General features: G+C 49.5%; 2 protein-coding genes across 5 annotated transcripts in view; one reads left to right on the forward strand and one right to left on the reverse strand.

The window, feature by feature from the left end:
* The window catches only part of LOC148646869 (NLR family CARD domain-containing protein 3-like), an 823,351-nt gene that overhangs the window by 313,620 nt on the left and 489,560 nt on the right, over window positions 1-20,171 (reverse strand). The window lies entirely within an intron of this gene.
* LOC148646872 (latent-transforming growth factor beta-binding protein 3-like) overlaps window positions 1-20,171 on the forward strand; it is a 54,324-nt gene that overhangs the window by 26,222 nt on the left and 7,931 nt on the right. Inside the window, exons 12-18 of the mRNA XM_088609383.1 lie at window positions 442-570; window positions 4,059-4,196; window positions 5,277-5,417; window positions 9,132-9,260; window positions 16,878-17,039; window positions 17,865-17,954; window positions 18,593-18,724. Coding sequence (XP_088465509.1) covers window positions 442-570; window positions 4,059-4,196; window positions 5,277-5,417; window positions 9,132-9,260; window positions 16,878-17,039; window positions 17,865-17,954; window positions 18,593-18,724 — 921 coding nt within the window. The remainder of the gene's footprint in view (window positions 1-441; window positions 571-4,058; window positions 4,197-5,276; window positions 5,418-9,131; window positions 9,261-16,877; window positions 17,040-17,864; window positions 17,955-18,592; window positions 18,725-20,171) is intronic.

Genomic DNA, 20,171 nt, shown 5'->3' on the forward strand with positions numbered 1-20,171 from the left:
CTGTGATCATTAAAAATCCCAGGGCGTTTCTTGAAAAGAGTAGGGGTGTTACCCCGGCGTCCTGGCCAAATTTCCCCCTGGCCTTTACCCATCATGGCCTCCTAATAACCCCCCTCTCTGAACTGGCTCCATCACTCTGCTCTCCTCCCCACTGAGAGCTGGGGTGTGGGGAGCGTTCTGGCGCATCATCCATGTGGGGGTACACACTGCTGGTGGTGGAGGGGATCCCTATTACCTGTAAAGAGCTTTGAGTCGATTAATATTATTATTAAACATATCTTAATGGTTTTTGCCAAACTGAGCACTTCAGGGGAGTAAGCTCTCCTGAGGGCATGGGCATCTGTTGGCACACAGTAGGTGCAGTTTCAGGCTCTCTCTTCTCACATGAATGCTTTGTCTCATTCCTGCTGGGTGTTTTGGTTTCTCTCTGTGTCTTGGCAGATATCGATGAGTGTGTGCTGTTCAAGGAAGAGATCTGTAAAGAAGGCCACTGTGTGAATACACAGCCTGGGTATGAGTGTTACTGTCAGCAAGGCTTCTACTACGACAGTAACCTGCTGGAGTGCATTGGTAATTCAGTTCTCTCTATTGTGGTGTCTGTCTGAGCTTTAGTCAGAGGTAGGTGAGATGTAGCTGGTAGTTCTACCCAAAGCCACAAGAGGGCGCATAGAGGTCATCTTAAAAGGGAACTGCAAAGCTATTTTTACATTTCGGGGTTATGATGCTTCAGCAATGATGAATGCATGTCAGACCACAATGAAACTACCAAGTACACGGGCAGGTGTACAAGCTCCAGTTTACATCCAAAAAGAGACAAAGTTTCACAGTATGCATAATGCCATATTGCTGTCATTGATGCAAAAACAGCCCTATTAACACTGTAAACATTCTTTAGACCAAGCGAATTTCACTACGATATTAGCAGTAAAATATTTTCATCAAACCGGCGCGTACAAGGCAACACGTTTTTTAGGTACTTTTAAGCATTGGAATAAAAGAGCAACCTGCCGACTGACTAAAACACACTCATAATAATTAACATTGTTAGGAGACCATGTTTCTCATTTGCTTACAGTGACTAGTGAGCAGGAAGGGCCACTTTCATGCCACAATCCGTTTGAACTCTCCCTCTCGTCCCTGGCCCCGACCAGCGGTTTCTCAACATGGTACCAAACAGTGCCTTTACCTCAAAGAGGCTCGAGAGAGAGAAAACTGTTTCAAACGTCACCCACTCTCCGCAGTCTAGAGGCAGTTTCCACCTTTATACGTCTTACTGATCATATAAGGGGAGCTGCAGTCCTAACGTCTCACACCAGTTTACCAAATCTCGTAACGCAATCAATTCATTGACATTTTAGAAAAAAAGACAAATTCCAAATTAAGTCTACAATCATGAACTTTGTGAAAGTACTGTAAGGTTGCCATGTTGTCGAGATTTCATGAGAGTTGCGACTTGAAGCAGCCCTTCCTGCTCACTAGTCCCTGTGATGACTAATGTACCGAGATGTACGAGGGAATAAGTACAGGTTGAGCAGCAGACATTTCACTGCAGAAATGTTCCAGCGTGATCTGCAGGCAGAGTTAACCGGTGAGCAGTATTTGTCAGTGAAACCGTCTGGAAAAGGAGAGCAGTATTTCTACTGGATTAGAAGAGCTGGATTCACAAGCCTGCTTGTTTACAGGGTCACAGGGCCGCTTCATCTCACCGGAAGTCCTGCTGCCTCGTTCTGAATCGCAGAAACATGGCGCTGACCTGGAAATGATGAAAACAGGAGGTTTTACAAGTTACTGTGCACAATTTACTTTCACCGTAGTTTGAAATGCACTCATCACTGCCGACTTTTTCTAATCTCAAAATTTAAAAATGGCGTTGCAGCTCCCCTGTAACTTGGAAAGTTCTGACAGCAGAGGCCCGGTTGAGGGCTTGAATTCAAGGGAACTCCTTGGGCACCAGGTCTGAACCATCCGATTGCTTTTTTGTTTGTCTCACTACACACACTAGAAAGAAACAGCCAAAACAGAAATGAGAAAAGAAAAACAACTAACAACATTCCGTTTTCTTTCGTCGAAAGTCAGTTTGGCAAGTTGTAGCACGTGTGGAGTGCCGCAGTTTTTTTTCCCAGGGCTTGTCCTCGTCTCCTCCTTCGGATACAAACATTGAGACTCATAGACAGATCCTGCGGGAGGCTTTATAAAATCAGGTGTCCTGGCACGGTTTTCTTAGCCCTCCAGAATAAAACCCCAAATTGGGAAAACAAAATTAAAGAAAGAGGAATATTTTTCCAGATTTTGGAGCAGACATCGAGTTTGCCCTGTAAATCACTGGAGCATTGCAGAAGAAACATTTGCTGTTTAAGCCACTAAATGGTTCCGATAGAATTAAGACGGAGACGAGTTCCCTTCATCGATTGCAATCAAAAAGAGGACAGATCAAATCAAACACGCAAGTCTCAGGCAAGGGCAGACTCGTTTTGCACAGTCTACCTCAGTGGCAGCTGATCAGCTCAGCCAGTAAGAGTATCATCCCATCATCCTGAGCTTGTTGGTTGCTGGTTTATCCAACTCTGACTGCCTGCTCCCAAGCACAGGCTCCTGTCTGCCTGAGCATCCCCAGAGCTGGGCTGAGGTATCCCCAACTTTCCGTAGCGCAGCTGATTTCCAGTCAGCGACTGAAGAGTGAAACCCGAACCAGAGAGCACAAGTGGAAGCTGTGTGGGAACGCATTTAAAAGTGAAAACAGGGGGCCCTTCTTTACACAGAGGGCGGTGGGAGTGTGGGACAAGCTGCCCAGCCCTGTAACAAGCCTCTACCCTGGCTGCTGTCAAGACCCAGCTGGGTGAGATCCTCCAGTCAGGACAGAAGGCCCTTCTTTACAAAGAGGGAGGTGGGGGTGTGGAACAAGCTACCCAGCCATGTGATTGAAGCCGATACCCTGGCTTGTTTCAAGAAACAGCTGGAAGAGATCCTCCAGTCAGGACAGGAAGCGCTCTTCTTTACACAGAGGGTGGTGGGAGTGTGGAACATGGTGCTCAGCCATGTGGTTGAAGCTGAACGTCTTTCAAGAAACGGCTGGATGACATCCTCAGAAAAATGAACAACTCACTACCGCACAGGTCACAACAGCCAAATCGTTAACTAGTTAACTAGGCGAACGGTTAATTATGTGAACTTTTGATCTCGAAAAGGAAAATAGCTTTTATTTGTCTTTTTTCTTTGCCTTCCGGGCATTCCTCGAAGGCAATGCAGTTTGTAACTGGAAAAGCAGGGGAGAGCGTTGACAAGTCCAGTCGCAGAGACGGATAACAAGCCTTTCTTCTTGTCTTGTTGTTTGAGCGTCTGGGGCGATCATGCAGGAGACGAAGCACCAAGATTTTTTTTCTCTCTTCTGCCTTCGTTGTGTAAATGAACAGGTACAGCTGGCACTGTGCTGGGGGCTCTCGCAAATTAAAGGGCTTTTCCGGCCATTCTTCCATCTGCTAACGGCTCTATCCAATTCAGGGTCACTGGGGAGCCAGAGTCTATCCCAGCAGGCGACAGGCACAAGACAGGGTACACCCTGGATAGGATGCCAGTCCGTCACAGGACGCACACAGACACACACTCAGACCAGGACCAATTTTCCCAAAGCCGCTTAACCCCCCAGCCAGGATGTCTTTGCACTATAGGAGGAAACTCATGCAAACTGAGGAAGAACATGCAAACTCCACCCAGACAGCACCCCAGTCCGCAAGGTCGCCATGCCAACCACTCCGCCCAGCTAAATGGCTTTTGAAATGGCAAAACGTTTGGCCATGTCATTTTTTGTTTGTATGATTAAAAGCTGTGTCGAAGATCTCTTTTTGAACACCTATGTGCTGTATATGAGCAAGGTTAGGCTAGCGGAAAAAAACTCCTCTCAAACGTTACTTAAAAGCCTACCATCGTTTACTAAGCTGGGGGTCACGGGTAGCCTGAGATGCAGGCCTACCCCCAGTCGACGAGAGTTGGGTCTTCCCTGCTGCGGTGCCGCGATGAAGAGGGGGAGCTTGCCCTAATCGGGCGCTGTTCTGTGCCACCAGACGTGGACGAGTGCCACGACGAGTCGCTGTGTGCCAACGGGGCCTGCGTCAACACTAGGGGCTCCTTCTTCTGCACCTGCACCCCCCCCTGGGCCTCCGACTCGTCCAAGAAGAAGTGTGTGATGCCCGCGGTCGTAGGTACGTGGCAAGGGGTGAAGTCCTGTTCTGAAGGGCATCAGACCGGTCCTGGCCGGTACACTGCAGCAGCGCGGCGCGGCTCTTCGAGATTTAGAAAGTGTCAGAAAGATGCTTATTCCTCGTCAGGGCCACAGCACCTCAGAGGCTGTCCCAGAAGCACAGGGCACAAAGTAAGACCACCCCCTGGACGGGACGCCAGTCCATCACAGGACACGCACACACACCTTGGACATGCCAGTCCCATCACAGGACACACACACACCCTGGACATGCCAGTCCCATCACAGGACACGCACACACACCCACACACCCCCTGGATGGGACAGCAGTCCATCACTGGACACGCACACACACCCACACACCCCCTGGACGTGACAGCAGCCCATTACTGGACACGCACACACACACCCACACACCCCCTGGACGGGACAGCAGTCCATCACCGGATACGCAAACACACACACACACACACCCTGGACGGGACAGCAGTCCATCACTGGACACGCACACACGCCCACACACCCCTTGGACGGGACAGCAGTCCATCACCGGACACACGCACACACACCCACACACCCCCTGGACGGGACAGCAATTCATCACCAGACACGCGCACACACACACACACCCTAGACGGGACAGCAGTCCATCACTGGACACGCAAACACACCTACACACCCCCTGGACAGGACAGCAGTCCATCACCAGACACGCGCACACACACACACCCCCTGGACGGGACAGCAGTCCATCACCGGACACTCACACACACCCTGGACATGCCAGTCCCATCACAGGACACACACACGAACCCTGGACGGGATAGCAGTCCCATCACAGGATACACACGCACTCACATCCCATGGACAGGACAGCAGTCCCATCACAGGACACACACACACCCTGGATGATACACCAGTCCATCACTAGACACACACACACCCCCTGGACGGGACATCAGTCCATCGCTGGACACACTTTGGGAAGTGAGTTTGGGAAGCCCCGTTCTGTGTTGTGTGCTGTTGTCTGGAGGCGATCCCCCCCCCCACCCCCGCCTAACACGGCAGGGTGCCGTTGCAGATGTGCAAGAATGCCAGGACCCGGCCAACTGCAAGAACGGGCGTTGCCTGAACACCCTGGGGTCCTACTACTGCATCTGCTCCCTGCCCTGGACCCTGGCCACCGACCGCAACAGCTGCATCCCCCCCGAGGAGCAGGGTGGTGAGTAAGGGCGTACCCATCTTCATATTCGAAGGACTGCCCCCCAACCCCGACCCCACCCCGACCCCTTCAGCGCGATTTTAAGCCGGCGGGTGTTGCTTAAAATGGAAAGGGACCTGTTGAAAACCGCCGCAAGACGGGACCTCCTCCTCCTCCCTTGGCCTTCATCTCCAGTCTCCCTGGGATCTTATTCTATTACGCCTGCTGGCTTGTAGAGCAGCAGCAAAGATCCGTCGGTCTTTAGCCAGTTTTTCTATGGTATCCCAGCTATGGCTCACGGCCTGCAGGTTCTCCTTCCACAGATCTCCGCCAGGTGGTTCGGGGTCTTCCTCGCTGGCGTCTTCCCCCTTCAGGGGTCCAGCGCAGGGCAGTCTTAGTGATGGAGTTCTCCCTTCTTGCGATCCGTCTCCCCCGTCTTCTCTTCCCGACGGTGGCCGTCCTCTCTTGATGGCATGGGGGGGGCTAGCCGTTCTTCCGGAAGAGGCGTAGGATCCTTCGCAAACCTTTGGGATGAAATGTTGGTAGCTGATTCAGATCTCCTTTCACCATGCTCTAGCGTTCTAAGCCATACAGAAGAGTTAGGGTTAGACACAGCTCTGGGATAGCTTCAGCAGGGTGCGAGTACTATATTGGGGTGACTTCCAAATGTTGTGAAGCATCCTAAAGACATTTCCAGCTGTCTGGGTCATTTCCTGGGTCTGTTTCGGGACGAACCAAGCGCTGATGATCTGAAATCTGTGCCTTTCCTGAACGTGGTTTTTCACTGATCGCGGCTCCTGGTTTAGTAGCAGAGCTCACCCAGAGCCCCAGATCAGAGGGCAAACAGGGGTAAATTAATCCCTTAAACTACTGTAGGTGCATGTTACACCAGTCAGCCCCTTATAGCGTAGACATTGCATATAACATACAATGATAAGCAAGTGTGAGGCACTTACTGTGGTTTTTCTTTTTTTAAGAACAAAAGAGGCCCAAATTAGGGAATTAAGGAACTGTAGAAACTTCTAATTGTTAAATATGTTCACTGATATTTAAATACGCACAGCAGTGAGCACCTCGCAGCTCGTCGGTCCCGGGTTCATTCCGTTCCGGACTGGGGCATCTTCCGTGTGGAGTTTGCATGTTCTTTTTTTTTGGTGTTCCGTTGTTGGCTCGTCTTCCAATGGCATGTCTGGGTCTTTAAAATGTCCTAATGTGCTTGGGGGTGTGTGCATACCCTTTAAGAACCGATGGCCCGTCAAGGGATAGGCGTTGAGTCACTGCGACTCTTACCAGGAATAAGCAGATTTCACATAATGGGTAGACACCTTTTTGAATGTGTTTCTGGCCATGTACTGTTACTCTGGTATATTTTTTAATTGGTTTCAGCAAGGCTGTGATAAGAGCATAAAAAAGCTACAAATAAGAGGGGGCCAGGGTGTTCGTTTTAGTGACTTGGCCTGGTGCGTGTTCCAGACTCCCACTCCCACTCCCACTGTTGTTTCCGACTTGTGCCCTTGTTCTTCCTGCCTGGCCCCGTGACGAGCCAGGCAGAAATCGATCGTTGCGATCCTGCAAAAGATTCGGGGCGTCAGACGAGCAGGGGATCTCCTCAGTCGGGCTGACAGAGGGAGGTCACCCGTCAGCCAATAGGTATTAACAGCAAGATGAAAACAAGAGGGACAGGAGACCTCGAATTGCACCGTCCCTGGTTTTGGCAGGTTCCGTTCAATTTCAAGCGATCCCTGTCTGATTGAAAGAGGCGAAAGGGGTTCTTTGAAAATATGAATATTGGTACGACCCCTGCGCTTGAATAATCCATGATGGGCGATTAACGAGGGAGGGCCAGGGAGGGGGGGGGAGATCTAAGCTGGGGCAGTTCAGTCAGAGCAGAAGGATGAGATGATAACTGTCTCCCGAACGTTACAGGTAAGTGTGACTGACGCACACAGCTCAGCCGTGTCCCAACCACAAGGCAAATTCCGAATGTTGTCTGTAGTGTTGAGAGAAACAGGTTTGCACATCAAGAGCAGGGATCACACATTCCTCAGTCTTCCTTCCTTCCATAGTTCACACATATGGAAACTACAGTACATTACCTGCTGCCATACGGATGGAATGACCGAGATAAAAACATCGAATGCACACGTGAAAAAACATTGCAATGCTGAAAATGCACTTCATTGGTAGAACGTGCATCCTGCACAGTGCCCAGATACTGGAAATCTGAATGCAATCTAAAATCCGTCTTTTGACGTTGCGGGAGTAACGTCAGTATACATTGAAATATAATGACAGATATCTGAGATATAATGATATGCGTTTTAAAAATGCATATTTGTTGATGGTCATTAAAATTTGTTAAATGTGTTCCAGTATGTGTTTTGGCCACTATTTGTATTGCAGGATGCAAACCGGATACCTCTTATTGATCTTTACACTGGCAAATGTTGCGCTTTTACCACAATTTTACCATACTCTTGCTGTGGACTCTAGGGGGTCTCTACTCTGTTTTCACTTGCTTACTATAGTACTGGCCCCCAGGAAATGATGATGGGAAAGCCGCAGAACTGTCACAACACAATGATCAGTTTACCAAGATATCTCTCGTCTGTCTTGAGAGAGATTGTCAGCATATACACATCTTTATCTGTCAGTTCTAAGTAGGCTAGGAGACTCTCGATAGAAGGTATCCTTGAAAATCAGATAGACAGAGGTCCCCTGACACTGTGTCTATCACAGAAGATAAGGAAAAGGCTTTATAGTGCTGTTTTTTGAAACCTGACACCAGTTCGGGCGGAGCGATGGCACTGTGGCTCAGGATCTGCGCCTGTGGCTGGAAGGTTGCCAGTTCAGATCCCGCGGCCGGCAGAGGAATCCTACTCCATTGAGCAAGGAGCAAGGCCCTTCACCCCAACTGCTCCAGGGGCGCCGTATAAATGGCTGACCCTGTGCTCTGACCCCCAGCTTCTCTCTCCCTGTCTGTGTGTCTTATGGAGAGCAAGTTGGGGTCTGTGAAAAGACACATTCCTAATGCAAGACATTGTATATGGCCAATAAAGTGATCTATCTCTTGAGTTTGGACTTCAACCCTGCAGAGTGCAAAATCGTTGCGCAGAAAAGCACAGGTTTTGAGTAACTCAAAACGCACAGATTGTGACATGTGAGCAGTCTAGGAGTCTAGGAGACTAGGTGTGTATCAGGTGTTATACAGTATGTGGTCATGCTGCATCCATCTGCATCTGCATCCATCAAACCCCCAGAAATCAAAGAGCCTGTTGGTTTCTCTGTCCTTTTTATGACGTCACTTCGAGTCTCAGCATCAGCTCCCCCAAACTGCCTCCACCCAACGAGACCGCCCCGTCTTTCCGCCCTGCACTGCCTGCAGTCATCAGCGCGATCAGTTGCCTAACTAGCCAGCCGATCAGGGAGTCTGTGCTCGAGTGTTGTGCGCGCACATGCCTGTGTGGCGCGAGGAAGGGTTGTGTTTCAAACCCCTCCTTTGATTTCGCCCTGGGGGGCGAAACACATGCCTCTTTTGCTACCCCCCCACCCCTCTTCCACGTCCCCCATGGCCGGGGGGGGCTCGACCCAGGCGAGGCGGTCCTGCTTTTGCCTGTCCATGCCGCTTGTTGGGGCGAGACAGTGGGGAGAGAGAGAGAGAGAGAGATACCTGTGCGATGTACCAGGATTGTTTTTGCCTTGTGTAACCCCCATGTCTGTGGTGATCCCTTGCAGATGTGAATGAATGTCAGGACCCATCCTATTGTAAGAATGGAGTGTGTATCAATACGCCTGGTTCCTATCACTGCATCTGCACTCAGCCCTTCACCTTCAGCGCTGCGCTCAAACAGTGCGTCTATGACGGTGGGTATCAAACGCTGCTGAGCAACTTTAGCGTGAGGGCTAGCTGCTGCCAGGGTGGGAGTGGCGCTGGCCAGGCTGGGCCAATTACTGACTGCAGGAGGGGGGGGGGTGCCCCCATTAGTGACGGGCCCAGGGGGTCGGGGCTGACCCTCGGCACAACAGAGCCTCCTTCAGGCCGCCGACTGGCCAGCAGGAAGCCATCAGCGTGGCGTCGCGTGCGTCCGGGAGGAGGTCGTCACCGGGAATCGAGATTGCGGGTTTCTCCCCCTCCCTTTCCCAATTCCCCAATCCCAAATTTCGGACGGGCTGCAGCTGCTTTTTGTGCGCCGTGTGCTTGTTCAGTTCTCGGGGAGGCAGGCGGTAAAACTTGAGTTTCGCCACTCGGAAGAGCGACATTTCATAGCTTGACAGAATCGCGCTCTCAGTGGGGAGGAGAGCAGAGTGATGGAGCCAGTTCAGAGAGGGGGGTTATTAGGAGGCCATGATGGGTAAAGGCCAGGGGGGAATTTGGCCAGGACACCGGGGTATCCGGGGCTACTTTTTTCGAGAAACGCCCAGGGGTTTTTAATGACCACAGAGAGTCAGCACCTCGGTTTAGTGTCTCCATCTCTATAATGGGGCATTAGGACCCACATAGACCACAGGGTGAGCGCCCCCTACTGGTCCCACTAACACCTCTTCCAGCAGCAACCTTGGTTTTTCCCAGGAGTCTCCCCTCCAGGTACTTGCCAGGCTCACTCCTGATGAGCTTCAGAAGTTTGCCAGATGTAAATTGCAGGGTGACATGGCTGCTGCTTGGTGTTCATGTGTGTGCAGTGCTGTCCAGTCCTTGTCACTTGTCAGGCTTGCTCCCACTGTGGAAGTGGGGTGGGGTGGAGGGGGTTGGAGCGCTGCAGGGTCAGCTGGCATTTGCCACAGTAACCAGCCACCCCTCTACGAGCCTGTCACACTGTACCGGTTACCATGGGAAGTGCAGTCCACCAGGAAACCTGCATCACCTGCAGGGCGATTTGCATCAACAGCCGCACCAGGTGGTGCAGAAGGTCTAAGGTTTGCTGGGAAAGGGGTACAGAGGTGACCTCTATGACTGAGTCTGCTCTACGAGTGTCGCTCGAAGCCCCTCAATTTTATAATTCCCCCATCTCCTGTCTTGTACTTCCTCGGATTCCTGACAGCGTTTCGTTTTCTACCATGTCTTTTGGATCACCCCCTGCTCTGGTTTCTCTCTACACTGGTATCTCAGCTTAGACCCCGGCTTGCTGTACAGACTGTTTGTGCTTCGCTACAGTGTCCGTACCAGCTTTGACCACAGCCAGTTTCTGACCACAGACTCTGGATTTCTGTTTCGCCTGCTTTCCCCTGCTTGTGTCCATCTGGTATACCTGTCCCCTGCTCTTGGGTTCATTTTCCCAAAAAAATGGGCAGCAGCTTTGTTCCTGTGCGAGCGGAGCTTTCCTGCGTTTTCACTGTGGTTTTACCATGCTTTACTGCACTGCAATCCACCTTTACCATGGTACACCAGCAAACAAGTATAGAATCGACCCCCACCGAAGAACCCGTCGAGCATGCGTGTTTCTCAGCCTCCAAGCTGTTATCTCATCACGGAAAAGCCTCTGCTCGGATGCAGAGGGCAGAGGTGTGCAGGTTCGAACCCGTCCGACTCTGGCTAACTAATTTCCGACTAGAACATGAGATCTCCTATGCAACCAGGAACAAAGGGATGTCAGCCCCCATAATCTGGAATTCTGGGTGTCCGTCTTCCAGCTGACATGAAAGCCCTAAAGGAGAGGGTGTCTTGGTGTTGCCGTATCAAAATCAATATTGATATTGATATTCACCTGCTTTGATAGACATGACGAGGGTCAGCAGACACTGTAGCACATTATATATTATACAGCATATTATAGCATTGACTTTAATATTTGCAATGCTGTACTTCAGTGTTTTCACAGAATCTATACCATCGCATATTTAACCTCTAGTGTATCGCAAGCCTTATACTTTTGATTTCTCAGGAATTTCAAAGCGTTTATTACAAATACTAAAGGTTAGAACCTGTAAAAACTAAACTTGGGTCACGTAAATATCTGAAGTTAGAAGGAGAGGTAAAAGAAGGTAAGTTCTTGTTCAAAAGCCTTTGGTCATAAAACTGCATATGATTCACTGAAAGGGAATTCAGAACCTTGTACTCTACAGTATCTCTGGGCTTATGAAAACATGACTGCGATATCTACAATCCCCCATGAATATCTTTATATACTCTTTGGGGAATTAAAACCAAGGGGTTTTCTGATATTGTCTTAACTTTTTTGGCAAAATTATTTTACACCATCCATGTCTGTTACAATACTGTAGCAGTCCACCCCCTAGGCACTGCACTGCCCCTTGACCTTTGCCCTTTCACCTTTAGCCAGGCTAGCTCCCTCCTCTTCCTCGTCCTTCTTAAAGGGATGGAAAGTGGGGAAGGACCTTCTCTTCCTTCAAGTCCTCATGTCTCTGTCTCTCTCTCTCGCACCTGATCTCCCGCTCTGTGATCGGCTCGCCCGCTTGTGATCTTCCTGGGCAGGAAAGCTGAGAGAGCCTGGATCTGCTATTCCTGCCTGGCACTTCTGCACGCGCAGGCGCAGCTGGGATCAGTGCCCTGTGGCTTAATCCATTTAACAGCTTTTAATGACCCCCCTCCTGCCAGGCGCTTGACGCTGCTACGCTGCTTTCTGTTGAAGCGCCTTGTTCTCCTGCATCTGGAGGTGGCTGAGCTCTGAAAAGATGTGACCCGGAAACCGTTGGCGGTGATGGCCTTGCAAAACGATTAACCACGTACAGGCGCTCGCCCCGCTGCCCGTTAATAACATGACACGCATCCCTTTTTCTGAGTGGTGAACCGGGTTCAAAGTTTGTATTCTTTTCAACTAGACTCAGAGTAAGCCGAAAAAAACAAAGAAAAAATCAGAGTGAATAGTGTAGGATACTCTATTACGCAGTACGAAAGGGCGGCGCAATATAATATAATAGGAATATGATATTGCATAATATAAATTACTATAAAAAGTAATAACATAGGATACTGTTGTATACTATAGCATGTATTTATGTCTAAAATAATGTTGTTAATGATGTAATGCAAAGTTATAAACAATGTTGCATAACTAGATGTTTTGAGTTAGGACTGTCATGATTCAGGCTGTGGTCAGGACTATGATGTTATTCATTCCAGTTGACAGCAGAACCTGGTTAATATTTCATCGCGGTCTCGCCGTTAATGCTTATAAGTTAGCGCTCCTTATAAGTAGGCCTGTCGGGACCGCATTTCCCAGAATCCTCTGGGGGCAGTAAGGCGCTGCTCTCCGTCACCTGATCGGTCGCCCAAAGACAATGGATCAGATGACTTTTTAAACAGATGACTGTTTAAAAAAAGCAGTTAGCAGAAGTTACCTGGCTCAGGCCTTGGTGCAGACAAGGGTTCCGCCCTCAGCCTCTCAAGACAGTCGGCATCCATTCACACGGACTGACAAAGGACGCCTCTGCTTCCTGGTTTTTGAACCGTTACCTGACCAGTTGTCTTCCTGCAACTGGTCAGGTGACTTGAGAGCAGCAGCTCACTCCCCCAGAGGGTTCTGGGGAATGTGGTCCCGACAGGACTGTTCTCTCATAGTAGTTGTACATTCCATTTGAAATCCCTGATTGAAAGTGTTGTCCTGTAGTCTATATTCCAAATTTTAGACTTTATAAAAACACTATATTAGGCAAAACTACAGTATAGAATATATACTGCTCTGATGTTTGTATCTGGTGGACTTGTGAAGAGGCTGTATATTAGTTGAATGTACAGGGTAGTCAGAAAAATGCTCTGTTGACTGAATTATAAATTTGTATTTTGTGTAGACAGTGTACTCTGAATATTCATGTTGGGTACACCATTCTGCTTCTAGAAAACCCCTAATATCATCTTGGCTTACCTTCAGCATTGTGGCATTACTGATTCTAGTCGGTTAATACCTACCCAAAGCGATTCATCTCTCATCTCCTCCACTTAAATTGATTTTCTGGAATGGTTTTAGCGCTTGTGCTCAATGGCCAAGTTCCGTTCCCCCCAAAAAAGATATGAGTTAAAGAGGAACATTTTACTCTTCTCGTTCAAAGCTGAGATACTATAATAAGACAACACCATCAGCTCCTTAACATCCATATATCTCATAAAATTAAAACACCCTGGAGATGCTTCTTAACAATATTATGACCCTTTGTATCTCAGCAGAGTGTTGTTATTACAGTTTGTAAAACTGTTACATCTTTTTTGTAAATTTCTAGCAAAAGATGAAGTGACCAGTTTACTGTTGACCTGAAAATATATATTTATAGGTTCTATATATATATAGATCTATAATTAAAGATGTTTTCTGGTCACATGTGCTGGTATCTTAGGGATTTACATGGTAATGAAATGTGCACACAGAAAGTGTCGTTACGGAGCTCCTGTTAGGAGTCTGAGCAGTACCGTTCAATGTGATGGAGAGGCGACAATCCTGCAGGCAGGTTTCAAGTTAAATACACAGTAGCTGTCAGTAGCAAGACTAGGAATAATACAAAACAGGAGTGTGTTCATCAGTGGAGTTCTTGTAACCATGCATCCATTTTCTAACTGCTCCATCCAATTCAGGATCACGTGGGAGCCGGAGTCTATCCCAGAAAGCAATGGGCACAAGGCTGGATACACCTTGGACTGGACACCAGTCCATCACAGGGCACACACACACTCACACCAGGTCCAGTTTTCCCAGAACCCAGTTACATCGACCAGTACATCTTTGGACTGCGGGAGGAAACTGGAGCACCCAGAGAAAACCCATGCCAACAGAGGGGGAACATGCAAACTCCACACAGATAGCACCCCAAGTCCAGACCTGAACCCAGGGCCCCAGCGCTGTAAGGCAGTAACACCCGCCACTGCACCTCCATACCCTCCCTTTCTGGGTACTGTTAACTGAAAATAGCAGCAAAGATGTGGGAAGAGGTCAAATAAGTCGATCTAAAGAACTATTACACCACAGGCAGAGGTGATGATGAGCACCAGTGATCCCCTATGGGTTGGAACAGGCCTGGCTAGCAGGACTTCTGAGCCTATGTAGGGCTCAGGGACAAAGTCCAAATGGACAGACGCAGTAGAGTGCTTGTTGGAAGAAATAATTGACCGGACTACTTTAACAAACATCAGACCCTAGATTGGGGTATATTAAGGAAAGCAGTGAAATTGTCTTCACATTGAAGGTTTTCGTAAGGGAGATCAGTAGGTCGCTTACTGTATCCACTAGCAACTCGATGAGCTCGGCAGGCCAGCTCTCTGTCTCTCATTTATAACCTCTTGTTTTCTTGTTTTTTATAACCTCTTATGTTTTCATGAACTGGGGGAAACAGCTAACTAAGCGCGTGTCATTTAACCTCACAGTTTAACACCATGGAAAGAGAGCACCCCTCTACATTCCAATCTGACTTGGCCGTGACTGTTTTCGGTATCAAAAACCAAGAATACTTATTGCATGCTCAAAAACTGCATGAGTGAGGCTGCAGTATTTGCGAAGACGAAGGTCAGCATTGGGTGAATAGGGCGGCTACTCTGTTGACTTCAGGATCTTTTGTTCCAGTGGAATGTGTGGATTTTGTCGGCTATAAGGATCCGATCCCCAAATTGTCGGTTCGCCTGTTCCCCCCCAAAAAATGCTTTCATTCCTGGTGAAAGTCCCAGATGCCTAGGGCTTACGGCAGGCCAATACCCCGATACCCCATACCGATGTACCACATACAAGCACACAGGGATAAATTCAGAGAAGCCAGGTCTTTGGAAGGTGGGAGAAAGAGGAAGCAACCTGTTTGACTGTAATGGGCCTCAGCGCGCCTGAACCAGTTCCAGCAGTGACATCACATCTAGCAGTGACATCACATCACCCCCCCGCAATGTAGGCCATGTGGAAGATGTAGAACTCTCTCGTGGTGGAGGAGTTATCCCCTGTCCAGGGAGGGGCGCTGTGCTGTGAGCGATCAGGATTGAATCCCAATAGTAGGGGCAAGAACACGTGTACTCTTCACAAGAACATGGGACAGACTGTGCAGACTCCACCCAGAAGGTATCTCACTCCCAAATCAAACTCGGGACCCAGAAGCGATGAGGCAGTAAGCACTAATTCCCATGTGACAGTTTACTATTTAGAAATACGTCTACCATTTATCTGCATCGCGAAAACGAGAATGTAGGGCTGATTTTTAAGCATTTTTTTTCAATTCCTTAAGCCTAGCACAACAACACTTCCACACACTCCACCATTATTGAATTCCAGTGCGTTCCAGCAGTCTTTGGAGGGGCGCAGAAGGTAATTCGGGTACTTAAATAGATGCCTGCCTGCTCTCTCAGGGTGTTCTCTCCGGCTTCTGAACAGTGCTGTTCTCCTACAAACAGGTATATGCATGTGGATTTGCACACCAATCCTACACACTTGATTCAAATCCGAATGAAGGTCCCCATAGAAAGTCCAAGGCAGTATGCCGTACAAATCTAGCTAAAACGAATCAATGTCAGGTGTTAAAGGTCGTAGTGATGCAATCTCAGGAGATTTGAAATCCCTTGATTAATACAGAACATACCAGAGCACAAGAGCCCCGTTGGCCCTGTTTGGTTTCTCGCACACGCCTGCTGGCTTCTGGGTGATTCGTCAATACAGGAATGTGCCGCAAACAGGTCAGAGATGACACCGCAGAGCGGACCTGTTCGGCTCGTCTCGCCAGCCTGGCAGCTGTACCGGACCGATCCAGAGGTCAAGAGCTGCCTCCGTCAGCAAAGGCTGGGCAGCAGGATCTGGGAGGGGAGGCGGGTGAGGGGGCTTGTTTCAGAGCTGATCCTGAAGCAGTCCGGGGTTCGAGAACGGATTCAGTGACGCCATCTGGCCTGGCCTGCTCCTCGGAGACGCGTTTAGAATAATAACAACATCAGTATAGCACTTTACAGGTCATGGGGATCCCCCTCCACCACCAGCAGTGCACAGTCCCACCTGGATGAGGCGCCAGTCCGCTCCTCACACACCAGCTCTCAGTGGGGAGAAGAGCAGTGATGGAGCCAGTTCAGAGATGGGGGTTATTAGGAGGCCATGATGGGTAAAGGCCAGGGGGAAATTTGGCCAGGACACCGGGGTAACACCCCTACTCTTCTCGAGAAACACCCTGGGATTTTTAATGACCACAGAGAGTCAGGACCTCGGTTTGACGTCTCATCCGAAGGACGGCTCCTGTTTACAGTCTAGTGTCCCCCGTCACTATACTGGGGCATCAGGACCCACACAGACCGCAGGGTGAGCGCCCCCTGCTGGCCCCACTAACACCTCTTCCAGCAGCAGCCTCAGCTTTCCCAAGAGTCTCCCCTCCAGGTACAGGCCAGGCTCACACCTGCTGAGTCTCCAGTGGGGCTGCCGGTGAAGCTAAGCATGTGTTCCAGTTGACAAGCCGCCCCCAGAACACGCAGTTGCTCTTGATGCGAGCGTTCTTCCGCAGCGAGGGCATTCTGGGAAGGCGCTCCCAGACCTGTAAGGCGTCTCTGTGTCTCTTTCTCTCTCTCTCCCTCTCGTCCTCCACCAGACCGCACTGCTGCCCACAAGGACGTGTGCTTCCTGCAGGTGGACGAGGACCTGATCTGCAGCATGCCCCAGAACCGCCTGCGGGTCACCTACTCCGAGTGCTGCTGCCACTACGGCCGGGGCTGGGGTCCCGAGTGCCGCACCTGCCCCCAACGCAATTCAGGTACCCCCATCTGCTGCAGCAGACTCCCCCAGTAACCCAGGGTGCAGTCAAGCTATCAGGATTCCCTGCCCTGCTGCTAGGGCTAGGGCTAAGGTTAGGGTTAGGATGAGGGTAACCTAACCTAGGCCCTGTGACACTAAACAAGCAGGCTTGTGAATTCAGCTCTTCTAAATCAGTAGAAATACTGCTCTTCTCTCCCAGGCGGTTTCAATGGCAAATACTGCTCACTGGTTAACCCTGCCTGCGGATCTCGCCGGAACATTTCTGCGGTGAAATGTCTGCTGCACAACCTGTACTTATTCGCTCGTACATCTCAGTGCATTAGTCATCACAGGGACTAGTGAGCAGGAAGGGCTGCTTCATGTCACAATTTGTGCAAACCCTCGACAACACGGAGACTCTCCAGCATTTTCCCAAAAGTATTTTGCGATACCGTCAGTGGATTTATTTTTGTCACCGAGATCCAATACCCGGTCTGAGAAATTGGGACTACGGTTCCCATTTTAAAAAAAAAATTATATATTTTTAAATTGTTACCGTATTGTTCGTAAGAAATGCGTACAGACAGGCTAGAACTGTTACCCTGTGTTGCAAAATCAGTGCCGGTTCAAATCATGGATTCATGACCGGTCACCATCGTCAATGTGGTCCCCAGCACACATCGCATGATCGGAAAGCTGCTTGGTGTACCCGGGGGTGCAGTTTTCTGGTTTGCGCCCCCTCCCTCCCAGCATGCCTTTCTGTGTCTACGAATGTGCGAAGCCCGGACGATTCGTTTGCAAGGCGGACAGGGGGGCCAACCATCTCCCTTTCTGTCCCGGCCAGTTATCTTCAACCGGCTGTGCGAGCTGCACCTGGACACCGAGTCGGACGGGGAAGGCGAGTTCCTGGCTGCGTTCTCCAACTACAAGCCCGGTGAGCTGGCGCCGTCGGCCCCAGACGCCTCTGGGCTTGGTTACTGCACAGAACTGGGCGAACGGCCTGGGTGCTCCTGGATTCTGGGTCTCATCAAGTTAATGACCAGTTAAATCCCTCTAAAGCAGGGCTCTCCAGTCCTAGATCCCACAGGGCCTTCTGGTTTTTATTTCAACCTGACTAGTCAATTAAAGAGTTATTTTTTAATATAGTATATATTATAGTATAGTAAATTGTAGTTTATTATAGTATAGTTAATACATATAGTCTTTTACTTCGTATGAAGTCAAGACATTGACTGTGTTAAAGGTACGAGAGAGTTCGGGACACCAGGGTCAGAATTGTACCTAGGTAGCATATTGCTATGTGGTCCCTCCCCCTAACTCTTGTTCTCATTTACTTGTGTCTTCCTGCCACCCCTCCCTTGCTCCATCTCATGTGCCCCTTTCTCCCTTCCCATCATCTCCCCCTCGTGCTGTGCCCCTTCCCATCATCCCTCTCTCCTCTCTGTTCCTATACTTCTCCCTCCTTTCTCCCCTCCCATCATCCCCCCTTGTGCCCTTTCCCATCGTCCCTTTCTCTCTCTCCACTGCCTGTTTCTCTTTGTCTCCTCCTCCTCCTCTGTCCCTCTCTCCCAGAAGGAGACAGTTCAGAAGAGGACTCGGACGAGTGCAGCTGTGCCAACGGGCGTTGCGTGCGCTCCTACCTGGGCACCATGTGTGAGTGCAACCCTGGCTTCAGGCTCGACCACACCAGGATGCGCTGTATCGGTAGGTACCCTACAGAACACCACCTCCAAACTCCTCTCTATAATAATGTACAGGCCGCTACCCTCAGGGGGGAAGTCTGTCCCAGATATTGCTACGAAGCTGCTGTGCATTTTCCTGGCCTCTGTGCTGAGAGGCTTTGCAACAGCACCTGCAGCGCGTACCTGGACTTATTTTTCCAGGCTCTGGGTAGGTAGGGAGGTGTTCAGAGTGTGGGGTGTCAGACCCAAGCTGGACGTCCCACTCTCTGACACATGCCCTGCAATTTATGGGACAGTTAAAAGTTTTCTAAGATCTCACCCAATTGGCCATATTCCCCTCCGAGATGTCAGCGTCCAAAAACTGGAAGATTTCGTAGCACCCCAGAACAATAGGCAGACCCCTGTGGGCATTTTAACATCAGCCCAAACAAGGAAGGTGTGGAAACACACATCCTCTAAGTTTCTGTGCAACATTCACAGAGATTTAGCCTGGAGTGTCGTCCACCAGTGCTTACCGGTACGAACTTTCTTGTACCGTAGGGGCCTCACCCCCAGCCCTCGCTGCGTTAGGGTGGGCTGCGGCGAGGAGGAGACTGTGACCCATCTCCTGTGGTCCTGCTTTTTTGCTAAGGCCTTCTGGGCCCAGTTTGAAGATTGGTTGCAGGCTCTCTCGCCCCAATTTACCCTGACCGCTGCTTTCGTTAGATACGGCATCTCTCCTGTCAAGCTTCCTCCTGACGTGTTTGACAGGATCTGGGCCGTGGTGAACAGTGGGAAAGACGCCCTGTGGAGAGTGAGGAACATGGGGCTGTTCAAAGGCATCGAGGTCCCAGTCAAGGCAGCAGGTAGCCTGGCCCTGTTCATCACCCGAGAGAACTATTACCTCAGAGATCTGTGGAGAGAAGGGAGGGAGGAAGCAGAAAATCTGTGGGAAATAGAGAGCATAGGTCAACATCTCAAGAAACTGTGAAAAACATTATCATGTTTAAATAAAGAATGTGATTTGCACCAGAAAAAAAGAAAATTGTTGCTATGTAACTGTTACCGTGTCAAAATGTAATGAGATGTGATCATATATACTGTTTTAAGTATGTATATTAATGTAAAGCTTTCTGATTTGTGATTTCCTGTATTTTTTTGTGAAAAGAAAATAAAGTTCTTAAAAATCGAAATCTCTCCTTCCTCCCCTCGTTCTCTAGCAGCTTTGTGTTGAGTTTCCAGAGGCCTGGGCCAAAGACAGTCCCGCCCTGGAGTTCCACTCTACACCCTAAAGCCTGATGATCTGAGAAGAAGACAGGCTGAAGAGTGACCCCAACAACTTTCACTCTCTCTGAGACAAAGCAATAGTCAATTCTGGAGCTGCTATTCCTCCCTGACCATGTATATCCTGCTGTTGTGGGATATATACATCTATATGTGTCTGAGAGTTTAAAGTCTTGAACTAAGTTTTGCAGGGCCAGTGAGCTGGA

The sequence above is a fragment of the Lepisosteus platostomus genome, chromosome 16 (assembly GCF_059453375.1).
Source record: "Lepisosteus platostomus isolate fLepPlt1 chromosome 16, fLepPlt1.hap1, whole genome shotgun sequence".
Taxonomy (NCBI): domain Eukaryota; kingdom Metazoa; phylum Chordata; class Actinopteri; order Semionotiformes; family Lepisosteidae; genus Lepisosteus; species Lepisosteus platostomus.